General features: G+C 39.9%; 1 protein-coding gene across 4 annotated transcripts in view; it reads left to right on the plus strand.

The window, feature by feature from the left end:
- The window catches only part of VAMP7 (vesicle associated membrane protein 7), an 86,196-nt gene that overhangs the window by 9,094 nt on the left and 64,078 nt on the right, over nucleotides 1-13,024 (plus strand). For 3 of the 4 annotated variants that reach the window (XM_012106120.5, XM_012106119.5, XM_012106121.5), the window contains exons 2-3: nucleotides 3,339-3,493; nucleotides 10,168-10,225. In XM_012106120.5, the coding sequence (XP_011961510.1) occupies nucleotides 3,348-3,493; nucleotides 10,168-10,225 (204 nt within the window). In that variant the 5' untranslated portion in view covers nucleotides 3,339-3,347. Of the gene's footprint in view, nucleotides 1-3,338; nucleotides 3,494-10,167; nucleotides 10,226-13,024 lie in introns of those variants that run through there. The other variant, NM_001166204.1, reaches the window with a different exon arrangement.

Here is a 13,024-nt window from a genome sequence, read left to right on the forward strand (position 1 = left end):
TAAATAATTTAAAAATAAAACAAATTTTAAAAAAGTTAAAAAATGTTATAGTAAAATATATCTAGGAATTTGTCTGGAGCTGCTGAGGGCAGTGTGGGGTCAGTTCAGTTTCAGATAGTCCTTGTTCCAGCTTATACTTCTTCTCAAGGTCTATAGGCCCCTTCCAGTGCTTAGGCAATGCTAACTAAAGGTTTTAATCTGTTGCACCTGTCACTTTTAGAGTGGCTCCTTGTTCTTTCTTTATTTTGGCTTCAAGTCTCTTCAGTGTAATTTCTGCCGACAGAAGCGGGCGAAGGTGGTCACTTCTTTAGGCTCACTTGTTCAGTTGTGTTGTGGGGAGGGAGGAACACGGCAAACAAATATCACTGCCATGTTTGGGGAGTGCTCGCAGTGTATAGACCACATGGGGTTTGCCCCAGCTCACGATGGCCTGTGCTTTCCCAGTCTATACTGCTCAGGCTCCAGGTTGCTCTGCAGGGGAACTGTCCAAAGTGGGCCCTGCGTTTTTGTGAACTTCCCAGGTCTAAGCTGCTCAGGTTCAGGTTTTCGGGTACTCCACAAAGGCACAGACTTGGTTGGGCGTGCGTTTTGTGCCCTTCCCAGGTCCGAGCAGCTCAGGTGACCAGGTTTTTAGTGAGCGCACTGTCCCATGTGGGCTGTTCATCTTAATCTCCTCCCTGGTCCTGGCACCTTGGTTTCCCAGGTGCACTGCAAGAGCACCGTTGCAGTTGTGCCATATGTCTCCTCTGACTGGGACCCTCCTGGCAGATGTCAACCATCCAGGATCCCAGGAAGACGTGGTTAGCATCTGGGAGCCTGCTCACAGTTTGGTGGAGGATGCTGTCTCTGGGACTGAGATGGCCCCTCGCCTTTGGGCTATGGCTGTTGCATGCCTGCCTCTCTGCCTCCAGTGGGTGAGGGGCCGGTCCGCAGCCAGCCAGCACTCCTTTGGTGATCATTCAGTTCTTTGTTCTGTGAAGCTGCCCAGGCTGTGCCTCAGGTTAGAGCTTTTTGTGGGAAAGTTCTCTCTCTCTCTTTTTTGCTCTCTTTCTGGCTACCCCATGGTTTGGCTTGCTGTCTCACCTTAGCTCCCTCAGATTGCCCTCAGGGCATTCAGGCCTGGTTCCCCGGGATGGGTCTCTGTCCCAGACTCTTGTCTCTCTTTTTGTCTATTATATTTTGTCCTACCTCCTTTCGAAGAGAATGGGCTGCCTTTCTGGGTGCCTGGTGTCCTCTGCCAGCGTTCAGAAGTTGTTTTGTGGAAGTTGCTCAGCATTCAAATGATCTTTTGATGAATTTGTGGGGGAGAAAGTGGTCTCCCGTCCTATTCCTCTGCCAGTTGAGGCTTTTAGAATCAAGGGATATGATGTATGAGAGAGTCATTTGGAAATTAAGACATGCTACTACTTATGTGTTTGGAGAAATCCAGAAAGAAGATGGCTGAGAACACAACCCTTGAAACACTTTCATCTAGAGAGTGAAATGAAGAGACCTCAAGAGGAGTTCAGCTCAAAAGACAGATGAGCACTTCTGTATACTATCCTTCTTACCAAGGACATTCCAAGAGGGAATCCCTCACCTCAATATAATTGCTGCGTTTCACAAAATGTGGTCCTGTGAATCACCTGCATCCAGACTGGGTTGGCTTAAATGTATATTTCAGGACCCTACCTCAGGCGTACTTGAACAGAATTTCAGGAGATTGTACCAGGGATTTGAATTTTTAATAAGGGATTCTCACTCTGCCACCCAGGATGACTCTGGCTTATTGGATGAAATGGAGCATGTTAACAAATAACATTAGGTTGAAGAATTAGCTGAAGAATAGGAAGACATTTGTTCATCCCTTTTATAAGTTTATGGCATTAAATAAGAGAAACCTGACTGTTCTGTGGGGAAAGATAGTATAAATTCATAAATATGAGGAAAATACACACAAACCTCTTTTTATTGAAGTATGCTTTATTGTGCTTCATGGATTTTGCTTTTTTTTTTTTTTTAACAAATCAAAGGTTTGTAGCAACCCTGCATTGAACAGGTCTATCAGCATCACTTTTCCAGTAATATTTTCTACATTTCATGTCTCTGTGTAACATTTTAATAATTCTTGCAATATTTCAAACTTTTTCATTTTATTTGTTATGGTGATCTGTGATCAGTCATCTCGGATGTTACGATTATGACTTGCTGAAGGCTCCATGATGGTTAGCATTTTTTAGCAATTAAGTATTTTTTATTTAAGACATGAATATTGATATAAGATATAATGCTATTGCACACTTAGTAGACTATAGCATATTATAAACATATCTTCTGTATACATTGGGAAAGCAAAAAGCTCATGTTACTTGTTTTATTGTTATATTTGCTTTATTGTGGTAGTCTAGAACTGAACCTACAGTATCTCCCAGGTATTACTATAGTCTTAAACTCATGCTGTACTGTTTTTGAAATATTTTGTTTATAAAAGATCTTACAATAATTTATAGAACCATTCCTCTCTTGTGGAAGATTTGGGTTGTTTTCACTTTGTTCCTGTGATGGTTAATGCCTTCATAGTAGAGGCAGTATACAGTGTAGAGATAAAATTGTGGGTACTAGAATCATACTTCCTCAGTTTAAATCACAACTTTTGTCACTGTAATTTTAGTTCTGTAATTCTGGATAAATTATGTAAGTCATCTATCCTTAAGTTTCCTCATTTTACTGTAAATGTCATAGTAGTGTATTAATTTAATTGATGTAAGGATTAAATGAGTTAATAAATGTGAAGTGTTTAAAATTGTGCCTGGCATATAGTAAGTACTTAATACATATGGGCTATTATTATTGATAATACATGTATTTGTAAATCTAGAATCTAACTTTTATTGAACTATTTCCCTAGGATAAATTTTCAAGATGAGATCACTTCATTAAAGAATGAAGACTCTTTCTGTCCCTTTGCCATCTATGGTCATTGCTTTTCAGAGGGTGATAATCAATTTGTGCTGTATAATTTGCAAATGCAACCTATCTATCAATGTAATTATGTGTGTATGTATGTATCATATGCATTGCATTGTATACACACATATACATAAAAGTATATATATATATATATGTGTATCCATTTGATTTGTCTCTGTATTTGAATGCACATCAGTATGTTTTAGGCTTGTACAAGACTGTGACCTTGTTAAGTCTGTTCTGTTTACTCTTACAGTGCCTTGGTCAATATTGTCATGGATGGATGGATGGATGTTGGTAAATGATAGATAGTAAGTTACTTTTGAAAGGTTATATCAAAGAAATATTCTAAATCTTATGTTTCTTTTTTTTTTTTTTCTTTTTGATAGATTGAAGCCATGGCCATTCTTTTTGCTGTTGTTGCCAGGGGAACCACTATCCTTGCCAAACATGCTTGGTGTGGAGGCAACTTCCTGGAGGTGACAGAGCAGATTCTGGCTAAGATACCTTCTGAAAATAACAAACTAACGTACTCACATGGCAAGTGAGTTCTGCTTTGTGTGGGTAGCGGGTAAAAGAAATGAATTGTATTATTATACTCAGAACAGTAGAAAACTAGAAAAGCAAGCTTCTCAGTAGATAATTTTAATAAGCTGACAGAACAATAATCTTTACCAGCTTAGAAAATGTCTGGTTCTATTAATTTTAAATTTAGCTAAAAATTATTTTATTCTGTCACCTAAGTGTTACTTGTATTTTAAAGAACAATATGGAAATGTTAGATATAAAAGTGATTCTGCTATAGAGCTCTAGGATATGTGAAACTTGATATAGTTATGATAAATAATAATTATTTGTTCATTCTTTCTGTAAATATTTACTGAGCACTTAACTGTCACCAGACACTTTGGTGGTGCTGGAGATACATGAAATTACTCAGTATTTGTCCTCGTTGTTTAATGGAGGTTATAGTTTAATGAAGGAGATGGTCAAATTCATAGATAATCACAGTAGAGAGTAGAAAGTAGTGGGTAGGGGGTGGTATTGCAGGTAGAAGGAACAGCTGGTAGAGAAGTATGGAGACATGAGCTCATAATGCATATTTAGTGAACTTCGGGTGATTCTCTGTGACTGGTGCACAACGTCATGAAAATAAAGCTAGAGAGATTGACAGAAGAGAAGTCCTATAGGGCCTCATAGGCCATGTTAAGGGGTTGTACATTACGCAGTGGGCAATGGGAAGGCATTGAACGTTTCCAGCTGGGGTGTGACATGGTAAGGTTTTGCTTTAGAAAGATCACTGTTGTGGCTGATTGGAGAATGAATTGAAGGGGGCATAGGTGGGAAATCTTAGTAATCATAAATATTGCCTCAGCCTTCCTCCTTAATACTTAAAAATCTTTTGCTACCTAACTCATCCTAATTTCCTTAGACCCTATCTCAGTAGGAGGTCCTTGTTGGTTTCCAGAACTAACTCCTTATATCATTTAGGATTTAGTGTAAGCTACTGCAACAGAGAGACCCTAAAAGACAGTGTTAATTTATGAGATAGCCCAGAGGTGAAGACTTCGGGACTGTTGGAGTGGCTCTGCCAGTTTCAGTTAGTGCCTTGGAATTCTGGCCAAGGCAGCTTCTTCAGCTCTGGTATTTTTTAAGGCACATTCCAGAAGTGGCTGATAGTATTGTTCACTACATCATTATGCAGCTAACCTAGCTGGAAATGGAGACTAAAATTTGTCATTTCTAGCTATGTAGCCATGTGCTCAGCTAGAACTCCATTACTCTGGAAGAAATTCTAGGGTATCAGGAGATAGCTCACAATCTTCTAGTCTACTCTTCTGGGCCTCCAAAATATTTGGATGTGCTCTTCTTCCCAAAAAACACACTTCCTCTCTGCAGGAAGTGGCCCCAAAGATTTATCTGATCGCTTTGTCCAGCTCCAGGTCCAGACAGTCTGGGTGATACAGTCCTCTCCGTCATACCCAGAGATGACTCCTGTGGCCTATTGACATGCAGATGTCACTGCTTCCCAGCAGTATTCAAATAACTACCACACAGTAATTTCAGAGACTCCTGTTCTGACCCAGGAGTGGTTCTGCTTTGCATGAAGAATTTCTTCATCTTTTCTCCCTTTGTTCTCCCAGAGGCTCCTCCTGGTACATTATCCTCTGTGGCCACGTCCAAAATGGGTATTAGTGAGTTTGTCATCTTTGGGAACTGCACAGGTTCCATAGTCTACTACTCTCTGGTGTAGTTTAGGGTCTGAGAAATTACCTAGGGGTTAAATGACTCTGGTTGCTCGTGAGTATGGCTTTAGGGTTTCTTAAAAAATTTGCTGGGCTTAACGATCGTGTTTCTAGTCAGTTCCCAGGAAAATGCTCAGGGAAAGCATGTGTCATCTTTTTAGAGGCAAGACTGGGAAGCAGGATATATACCTTCCACTCACATTTTATCAGGCAGAACTTATCACATAGCCATATCTAACTCTAAGGGAAGTTGGCTATGTAATCCAATGAAAATGTGGTTATACTGCAAGAAAGCAATGTTACTTATCTGCTGTGTCTTTCTACCTACATCCTTACCCAGTCCTACCTGGTCTCATTTGGAGTAAGTATCCGTCACTGAGTTGTTTCTTTCTTTTTAAGCTTCTACCTTGGTTTCTTTCCTATAATCATGTTCCATTATCCCAATCAAACATATCTTTTATTTCAGTCAGTTCACTTCACTCAGTCATTTCCGACTCTTTGTGACCCCATGGACTGCAGCATGCCAAGCTTCCCTGTCCATCACCAACTCCCGGAGCTTACTCAAACTCATGTCCATTGAGTTGGTGATGCCATCCAACCATCATCCTCTGTCATTCCCTTCTCCTCCTGCCTTCAATCTTTCCCAACATCAGGGTCTTTTCCAGTGTTATCACTGTATACCAAAAGAAAAAGTTCCATTTTACTGTATGAAAATAATTTTTTCCTGAAATCTGACCTTCTTCTTGCTATTTCTTTCATTAATAGCATCACCAGTCATTCAGCTGGCTAAGCTTAAAACTTCAGAATCACATTTGACTTCTTCACCAAATCTTTGCCATTCTGCTACAAGAGGTATTTTAGTCTCCTCTCTCCACATTCATCATAGTGTTTGCTCAGACATTCATTGTTTCTCATTCCTAATGACCTCCTCCTAACTGGTTTTTCGGCTCCCTTGGTGGCTCAGTCAGTAAGGAATCCATCTGCAATGCAGATCACCTGCAGCACGGGAGACACAGGTTTGATCCCTGGGTCAGGAATGTCTCCTGGAGAAGGAAATGACAACCCACTCCAGCATTCTTGCCTGGAGAATTCCATGGACAGAGGAGCCTGGTGGGCTACAGTCCATGGTGTTGCAAACAGTTGGACATGACTGAGCGACTAAACCACAACTGGTCTTTCTGCTTCTAGTTGATCCCTCCTTAAATCTGTATTTAACATTCCTAAGATTATACTTTCTTGCTTAAAACCCAAACTAAGCCTTCATTATTTTGTCTATTTCTGACTTTTCCATCTTTGTCTCTATAGATATCTTTGTCATTCCCAGACCAATCTATGTTATTTTAAGCTTTGGTATATATATATTTTTGATCTTGCATCTTGGAATGTCCTTCCCCTCCTAGGTCCCCTGGTACATTTTTGCTCTTTTTACATGTCCCAAATGGAATACTTTCTAATTTTCACTTTAATCCTTCTAAAAGGGCGATTCTAATAATGTCCCTTCCTTCACCAGGTACTCAGGGTAAAGTTTCTTAACTCAGCTTGAAAAATTCTTCAAGATTTGCCTCTTCTGGCCCCATCTCTCATTACTTGAGCCCTCAGTTTTGTTCTTCAGCCATACTTAGCTATGTGCATATCAATTCTGGGTTCGTTCTCTCTTTTTAGCCTCTGCAATAGCTGTTACTTTTTCAAAATTTGAGTTTGTCTTCCTGAGCTTATGTTTCCTCTTCTAGAAACCCCTGAAAACTCCAAGACTGTGCCAGGTGCCCCCTTTTTATGTGTCTCCATAGTATCTTGTCAGAGAAGGCAATGGCACCGCATTCTAGTACTCTTGCCTGGAAAAATCCCATGGATGGAGGAGCCTGGAAGACTGCAGTCCATGGGGTCGCTGAGGGTAGGACATGACTGAGCGACTTCACTTTCACTTTTCACCTTCATGCATTGGAGAAGGAAATGGCAACCCACTCCGGTGTTCTTGCCTGGAGAATCCCAGGGACAGGGGAGCCTGGTAGGCTGCCATCTGTGGGGTTGCACAGACTCGGACATGACTGAAGTGACTTAGCAGCAGCATAGTATCCTGTATTTATTCATTATAGCACTTCTGACACTGTGTTATAATTGCAATCTTCCTTTTTTGTCTCTGTCCCCTGACTATAGGCTCCTTGATGGCAGCAACCATACCTCATTACCTCCTATGGTCTTTGTGCCAAGGTACTCCCAAGTGTGGTTTTGTTGTTGTTGTCCAGTCACCAAGTTGTGTCTGACTCTTTGTGACCCAGTGGACTGCAGCATGCCAGGTTCCCTGTCCCTCATTGTCTCCTGGAGTTGGCCCAAGTTCACATCCATTGAATCAGTGAAGTCATCCAACCATCTCACTCTCTGTCGACCTCTTCTTCTGCCTTCAATCTTTCCTAGCATCAGTTTTTTTCCGAGGAGTCAGCTGTTTGCATCAGGTGGCCAAAGTATTGGAGCTTCATCTTTAGCATCAGTACTTTAAATGAGTATTCAGGATTGATTTCCTTTAAGATTGACTGGTTTGATCTCCTTGCTGTCCAAGGAACTCTCAAGAATCTTCTCCAGCACCACAATTCGAAAGCATCAATTCTAAGTGTGGTTTCAGTTCAGTCCAGTCACTCAGTCATGTCTGACTCTTTGCAACCCAATGTACTGCAGCACACCAGGCTTCCGTGTTTTATTTTTTATTTTATATTTTTTTTAGTTTTTTATTTTTTAAATTTTAAAATCTTTAATTCTTACATGCATTCCCAAACATGAACCCCCCTCCCACCTCCCTCCCCATAACATCTTTCTGGGTCATCCCCATGCACCAGCCCCAAGCATGCTGCATCCTGCGTCAGACATAGACTGGCGATTCAATTCACATGATAGTATACATGTTAGAATGTCATTCTCCCGTGTTTTATTACCAACTCCTGGGGCCTGCTCAAACTCATGGACATCAAGTTGGTGATGCCATCCAACCATCTCATCCTATATTGTCCCCTTCTCCTCCTGCCTTCAATCTTTCCCAGCATCAGGGTCTTTTCCAATGAGTCAGTTATTTGCATCAGGTGGCCAAAGTATCGGAGTTTCAGCTTCAGCATCCGTCCTTCCAAAGAACTTCCAAAGTCCTTGAGAACCCCATGAAAAGTATGAAAAGGCAAAAAGTGTGGTTTAGTAGAAACAAATTTTGTAGGGGGAATGATGACTTCTATTTTTGCACCTGCTGTGTTTGTCTATGGTATGTCTAGTTAGATATGTCTAGCCAACAGTAGCATGTTCAGGCCTTGAGCCTAGGAGATAGGTCAGATTTAGATTTGGAAATCAGTGTAATTGTATTAGCTGAAAACAGGTATCAGCAGCAAAACATGAAAGTGGGTGCCACCCTCCAAGGAATCTTTGTGAGAAAAGCAGGGGGCTGAGGATGCTGGAAAGCATCAACAGAGAGGGAAAGAGATTACCATATAAACCAGGCAAGCCTGGTGTCAAAAAATCTAGTGAAGAGAGAGCAGTTTCTAGAGGAAGGAAGTGGTCAGCAGTATCAAATGTGTCAGAGAGAGCCACTGGATGTGGAGTGTGGAAATGATTGGTGGAGTTGATGTGAACAGTTTCAGAGTGGTGGAGGAAGACATTTGAGTTCCAACACCTCCTTATAATTCATATCAAACCTCTATGTGAACATTAATGATACAATTCAGCAGCTACTCTTGTGTATCTACTTGCCCAGAGTAGAAATCTGGGAAGCAAAATCAAATTATCTCTCTGCCTCAACCCCAATAGCCAGTCCTCAAGTTCTTTTATCTGTTCCTTCTTCGTTGTCCATAGTACTTTAGTTTGTTTCCTTCAGTGTGCTACTTAGTAGTCTCCTGCCTGCTCCTCCTTTTGATTAATTCTCATACTCTAGCCAAAGCATCCTTTTCTGTGGCAGTTCTGATCACACTCCCCTTGCTAAGACCGTTTGATGCTTGATCGTTGATCTTAGGATTATATAGATATAGTGAGACTTGAAAACCTTATACAAGATTTGAAAGTATTTGCTTACTTACAGCCTCCTTTGTGGAAGCCATTTATTTTTGTTCTGTACATTCTATACTTTAGCCATGTTAATTAATTTTACTTTCAAACCCAGTATGCGCTGTTTTATCTCGAAGCCCTTAAGCCTGTTGGTCTTCACTTGTTCTTGCCATCTCTTACTTGGTCTTCAGGTTCAGCTCAGACATGTGCTCCGGGATGTCCTCCAGTTACCCTTTGCCAAACTCCTCTATATAGATATAGGTGTCTCTTCTATATCCTTATAGCACCATGTATTGCCTTTAACTCTTCCCCTCCCCTCTAACTCTTTATCATCCTCCTTACTATGCAGTTCCACAGTTGCCTACACTTTCATTCTCTGAAGGCATGGACTGATGATTTTGCTTATTTGTATCCTCAGCACCTAACCCAGTAACTGGCTCCGAGTCGATGCCAAATATATGTCATTGTTGAGTATCTGGTAGAAAAAAATGTTTGCTCTGTGTGGCCCATTTGGGTGTTTATCTTAATTATGTGTCCTTCAGATGTCATCTCTTGTTCAAACCTTAAGAATCTGAGACTTCGCTAGCAATCCAGTGGTTAGGATTCAGTGCTTTCCCTGCTGGGGCCTGGGTTCAGTCCCTGGTCAGGGAACTAAGATCCGGCATGTCGTGCAGCAAAGCAAAAACAGTCCAAGTATGCTTTCTTAGATATTATTTTTATGAATAATGTGCATGATGTTGCACTATTTAGATAGGATAAAGACCTTGTTTTAATTTCTTATTTATTTCTATCAAGTTTGACTTGAGAGAAATAGGTATATAGGCGAGAGGGAAAGTAGACAGTATTTGTAAATAATATGGTCATGTTGGCAGTTCTAAAGTTTCTTATACATAGATAGAAGATAGAAGTGAAAGAGATATTGCTCATAACCACAGTAAGTTTTATATCTTTTATTCTACAGTTATCTGTTTCATTACATCTGCCAAGACAGGATTGTATATCTTTGTATCACTGATGATGTAAGTAATTTGAGGACATGTTGCTCTTTAACTGTGTGTAACATTAGTAGAGTTAGTTCTTAATTATCTGTATCTGTGATGGGTAAAGTTGACGCAAATATAACTTTCTATAGCTCAAAATTGTTTTTTATGCTTTGCATTTGTCATATAAAGCAGCAAATCACAGAAAAAGTTGATATCTGGGTATATGCAAATCAGTTTGGTTTTGTAGAGTTTTAGATGAACCATTTATTATAACTTCTACACTTAATTTATTGTATAGTGAGAATTGGTGTTCATTATTATGATTCTTCAGTATCAGACCCTCAAAATTTATCTGAAATAGTAAATAGATGATTTCACTCCTTTAATCAGTAGTTAGTGAATTTTTTAATGTATGTGGACTTTGGGAAAACAAAATCACAACACATTATAATCAACTTTGTAAACCCATAGTTTACATTGGTAGGTTGTTTTTGAGCATTTGTAGTTTGATGCAAAATGCTCAATACCTTAACAGTGCCATCAAGGTCCTCTCTCCTCTCTGCAATCCTAGTGTCGACTTCTTCTTGGACACATTTCCCTTATGGTTTCAAAGAGCTATGTGCTTATTTATTTGTGTCCAAAAAAGAGGGGCTATGTCTTCTCAAGTCTCTTCCTGCAGGAATGAGGAAACTCCCCAGAGGCACACCTTTCCCTTCTCCCACTTTCAAAGTGGACTTTTCATGCCTTATGGCTAGGACTAGGTTATGTACTTATTTTTAAATTGATCACAGACAAGAGCCATGGAATTGGCATGATTGCCATAGGTAGTGGTTCTTAACGTTTATTGTATCACAGACCTCTTTGCTGCTCATGGATCACTCCCAGAATTTTTTAAATGCATGATTTTATTAGGTTGCTGCAAAAGTAATAGCAGTTTTGGACCCTGAATTTTAAATCTAGGCTCAAATACATCTTTATTAATCAAAATAAGAACCATTACAATCAATACATTTTTGCCAATGAGAAATAAGCTTGATTATTCCTGTAGCAAAAAAAAAAATCTGTGCTTTAGGATTTGATGAACTCTTGGAAAGCTTTTTCTGTGTGCTGCTGGTCATGGAAGCATTTTCCCTGCAAAAAGTTGTTGAGGTGCTTGAAGAAGTGGTAGTCAGTTTGCAAGAGGTCAAGTGAATATGGCAGATGAGGCAAAACTTCATAGCCCAATTCATTCAACTTTTGAAGCTTTGGTTATATGACAAGTGGCCGGGCATTGTTGCAGAGAAGAACTGGGCCCTTTTTGTTGACTGATGCAAGCTGCAGTCATTGCAGTTTTTGGTGCATCTCCTTAATTTGCTGAGCACACTTCTCAGATGTTAATGGTTTTGCCAAGATTCAGAAAGCTGTAGTGGATCAGATGGGCAGTAGACAACCAAACAGTGATTAATACCTTTTTTTTTTTTCTTGGTGCAAGTTTGGCATGGGGAGGTGCTTTGGAGCTTCATCTCAGTTCAACCACTGAGCTGGTTGTTGTGGAAAATCCAATTTTTGTCGCACATCACAATCCAACCAAGAAGTGGTTTGTTGTTGTTGTGTAGAATAAGAGAAGATAACACTTCAAAATGGTTATCTTTTTTTGATTTGTGATCAGCTCAGGAGGAAAAGAGCTTGTCTGAGGAGGCCTTACAAATAACTGAGAAAAAGGCAAAAGGCAAAGGAGAAAAGGAATGATATACCCATCTGAATGGAGAGTTCCAAAGAATAGCAACAAGAGATAAGAAAGATTTCTAAGTGAACAATGCAAAGAAATAGAAGGAAACAATACAATAGGAAAGATTGGAGATTTCTTCAAGAAAATTAGATACCAAGGGAACATTTCACACAAAGATGAGCACAATAAGGACAGTAACAGTATGCACCTAACAGAAGTAGAAGATACTAAGAAGAGGTGGCAAGAGTACACAGAAGAACTATACAAAAAGATCTTCATGACACAGATAACCGCAATGGTTTGATCACTCACCTAGAGCCATACATCTTAGAGGGCAAAGTCAAGTGGGCCTTAGGAAACATCACTATGAACAAAGAGTGCAGGTGATGGAATTCCAGCTGAGCTATTTCAAATCCTGAAAGATGATGCTGTTAAAATGCTGCATTCAATATGCCAGCAAATTTAAAAAATTCAGCAGTGGCCACAGGACTGGAAAAGATCAGTTTTCATTTCAGTGCCAAAGAAGGGCAATGCGAAAGAATGTTCAGACTACTGCCCAATTGCACTCATTTCACATGCTAGCAAAGTAATGCTCAAAATTCTCCAAGCCAGACAGACTTCTATAGTACATGAACTGTGAACTTCCAGATGTTCAAGATGGAGTTAAAAAAGGCAGAGGAACCAGAGAGATCAAATTGCCAACATCTGTTGGATCATAGAAAAAGCAAGAGAATTAAAAAAAAAATCAACTTCTGCTTCATGGACTACACTAAAACGTTTGACTCTGTGAATCACAACAAACTGTGGAAAATTCTTAAAAAGATGGGACTACTAAACCACCTTAATTACCTCTTGCAGAACCTGTATGCAGGTCAAGAAGCAACACTTAGAACAGGACATGGAACAATAGACTGGTTTCAAATTGGGAAAGCAGTATGTCAAAGCTGTATATTGTCACCCTGTTTATTTAATTACATGCAGTGTACATCATGCAAAATGCCAGACTTGATGAAGAACAAGCTGGAATCAAGATTGCTGGGATAAATATCAATAACCTCAGATATACAGATGACACCACCCTTATGGCAGAAAGCAAAGAACTAAAGAACTTCTTGATGAAGATGAAA

Source organism: Ovis aries, chromosome X, assembly GCF_016772045.2.
Source record: "Ovis aries strain OAR_USU_Benz2616 breed Rambouillet chromosome X, ARS-UI_Ramb_v3.0, whole genome shotgun sequence".
In the NCBI taxonomy this organism is placed as follows: domain Eukaryota; kingdom Metazoa; phylum Chordata; class Mammalia; order Artiodactyla; family Bovidae; genus Ovis; species Ovis aries.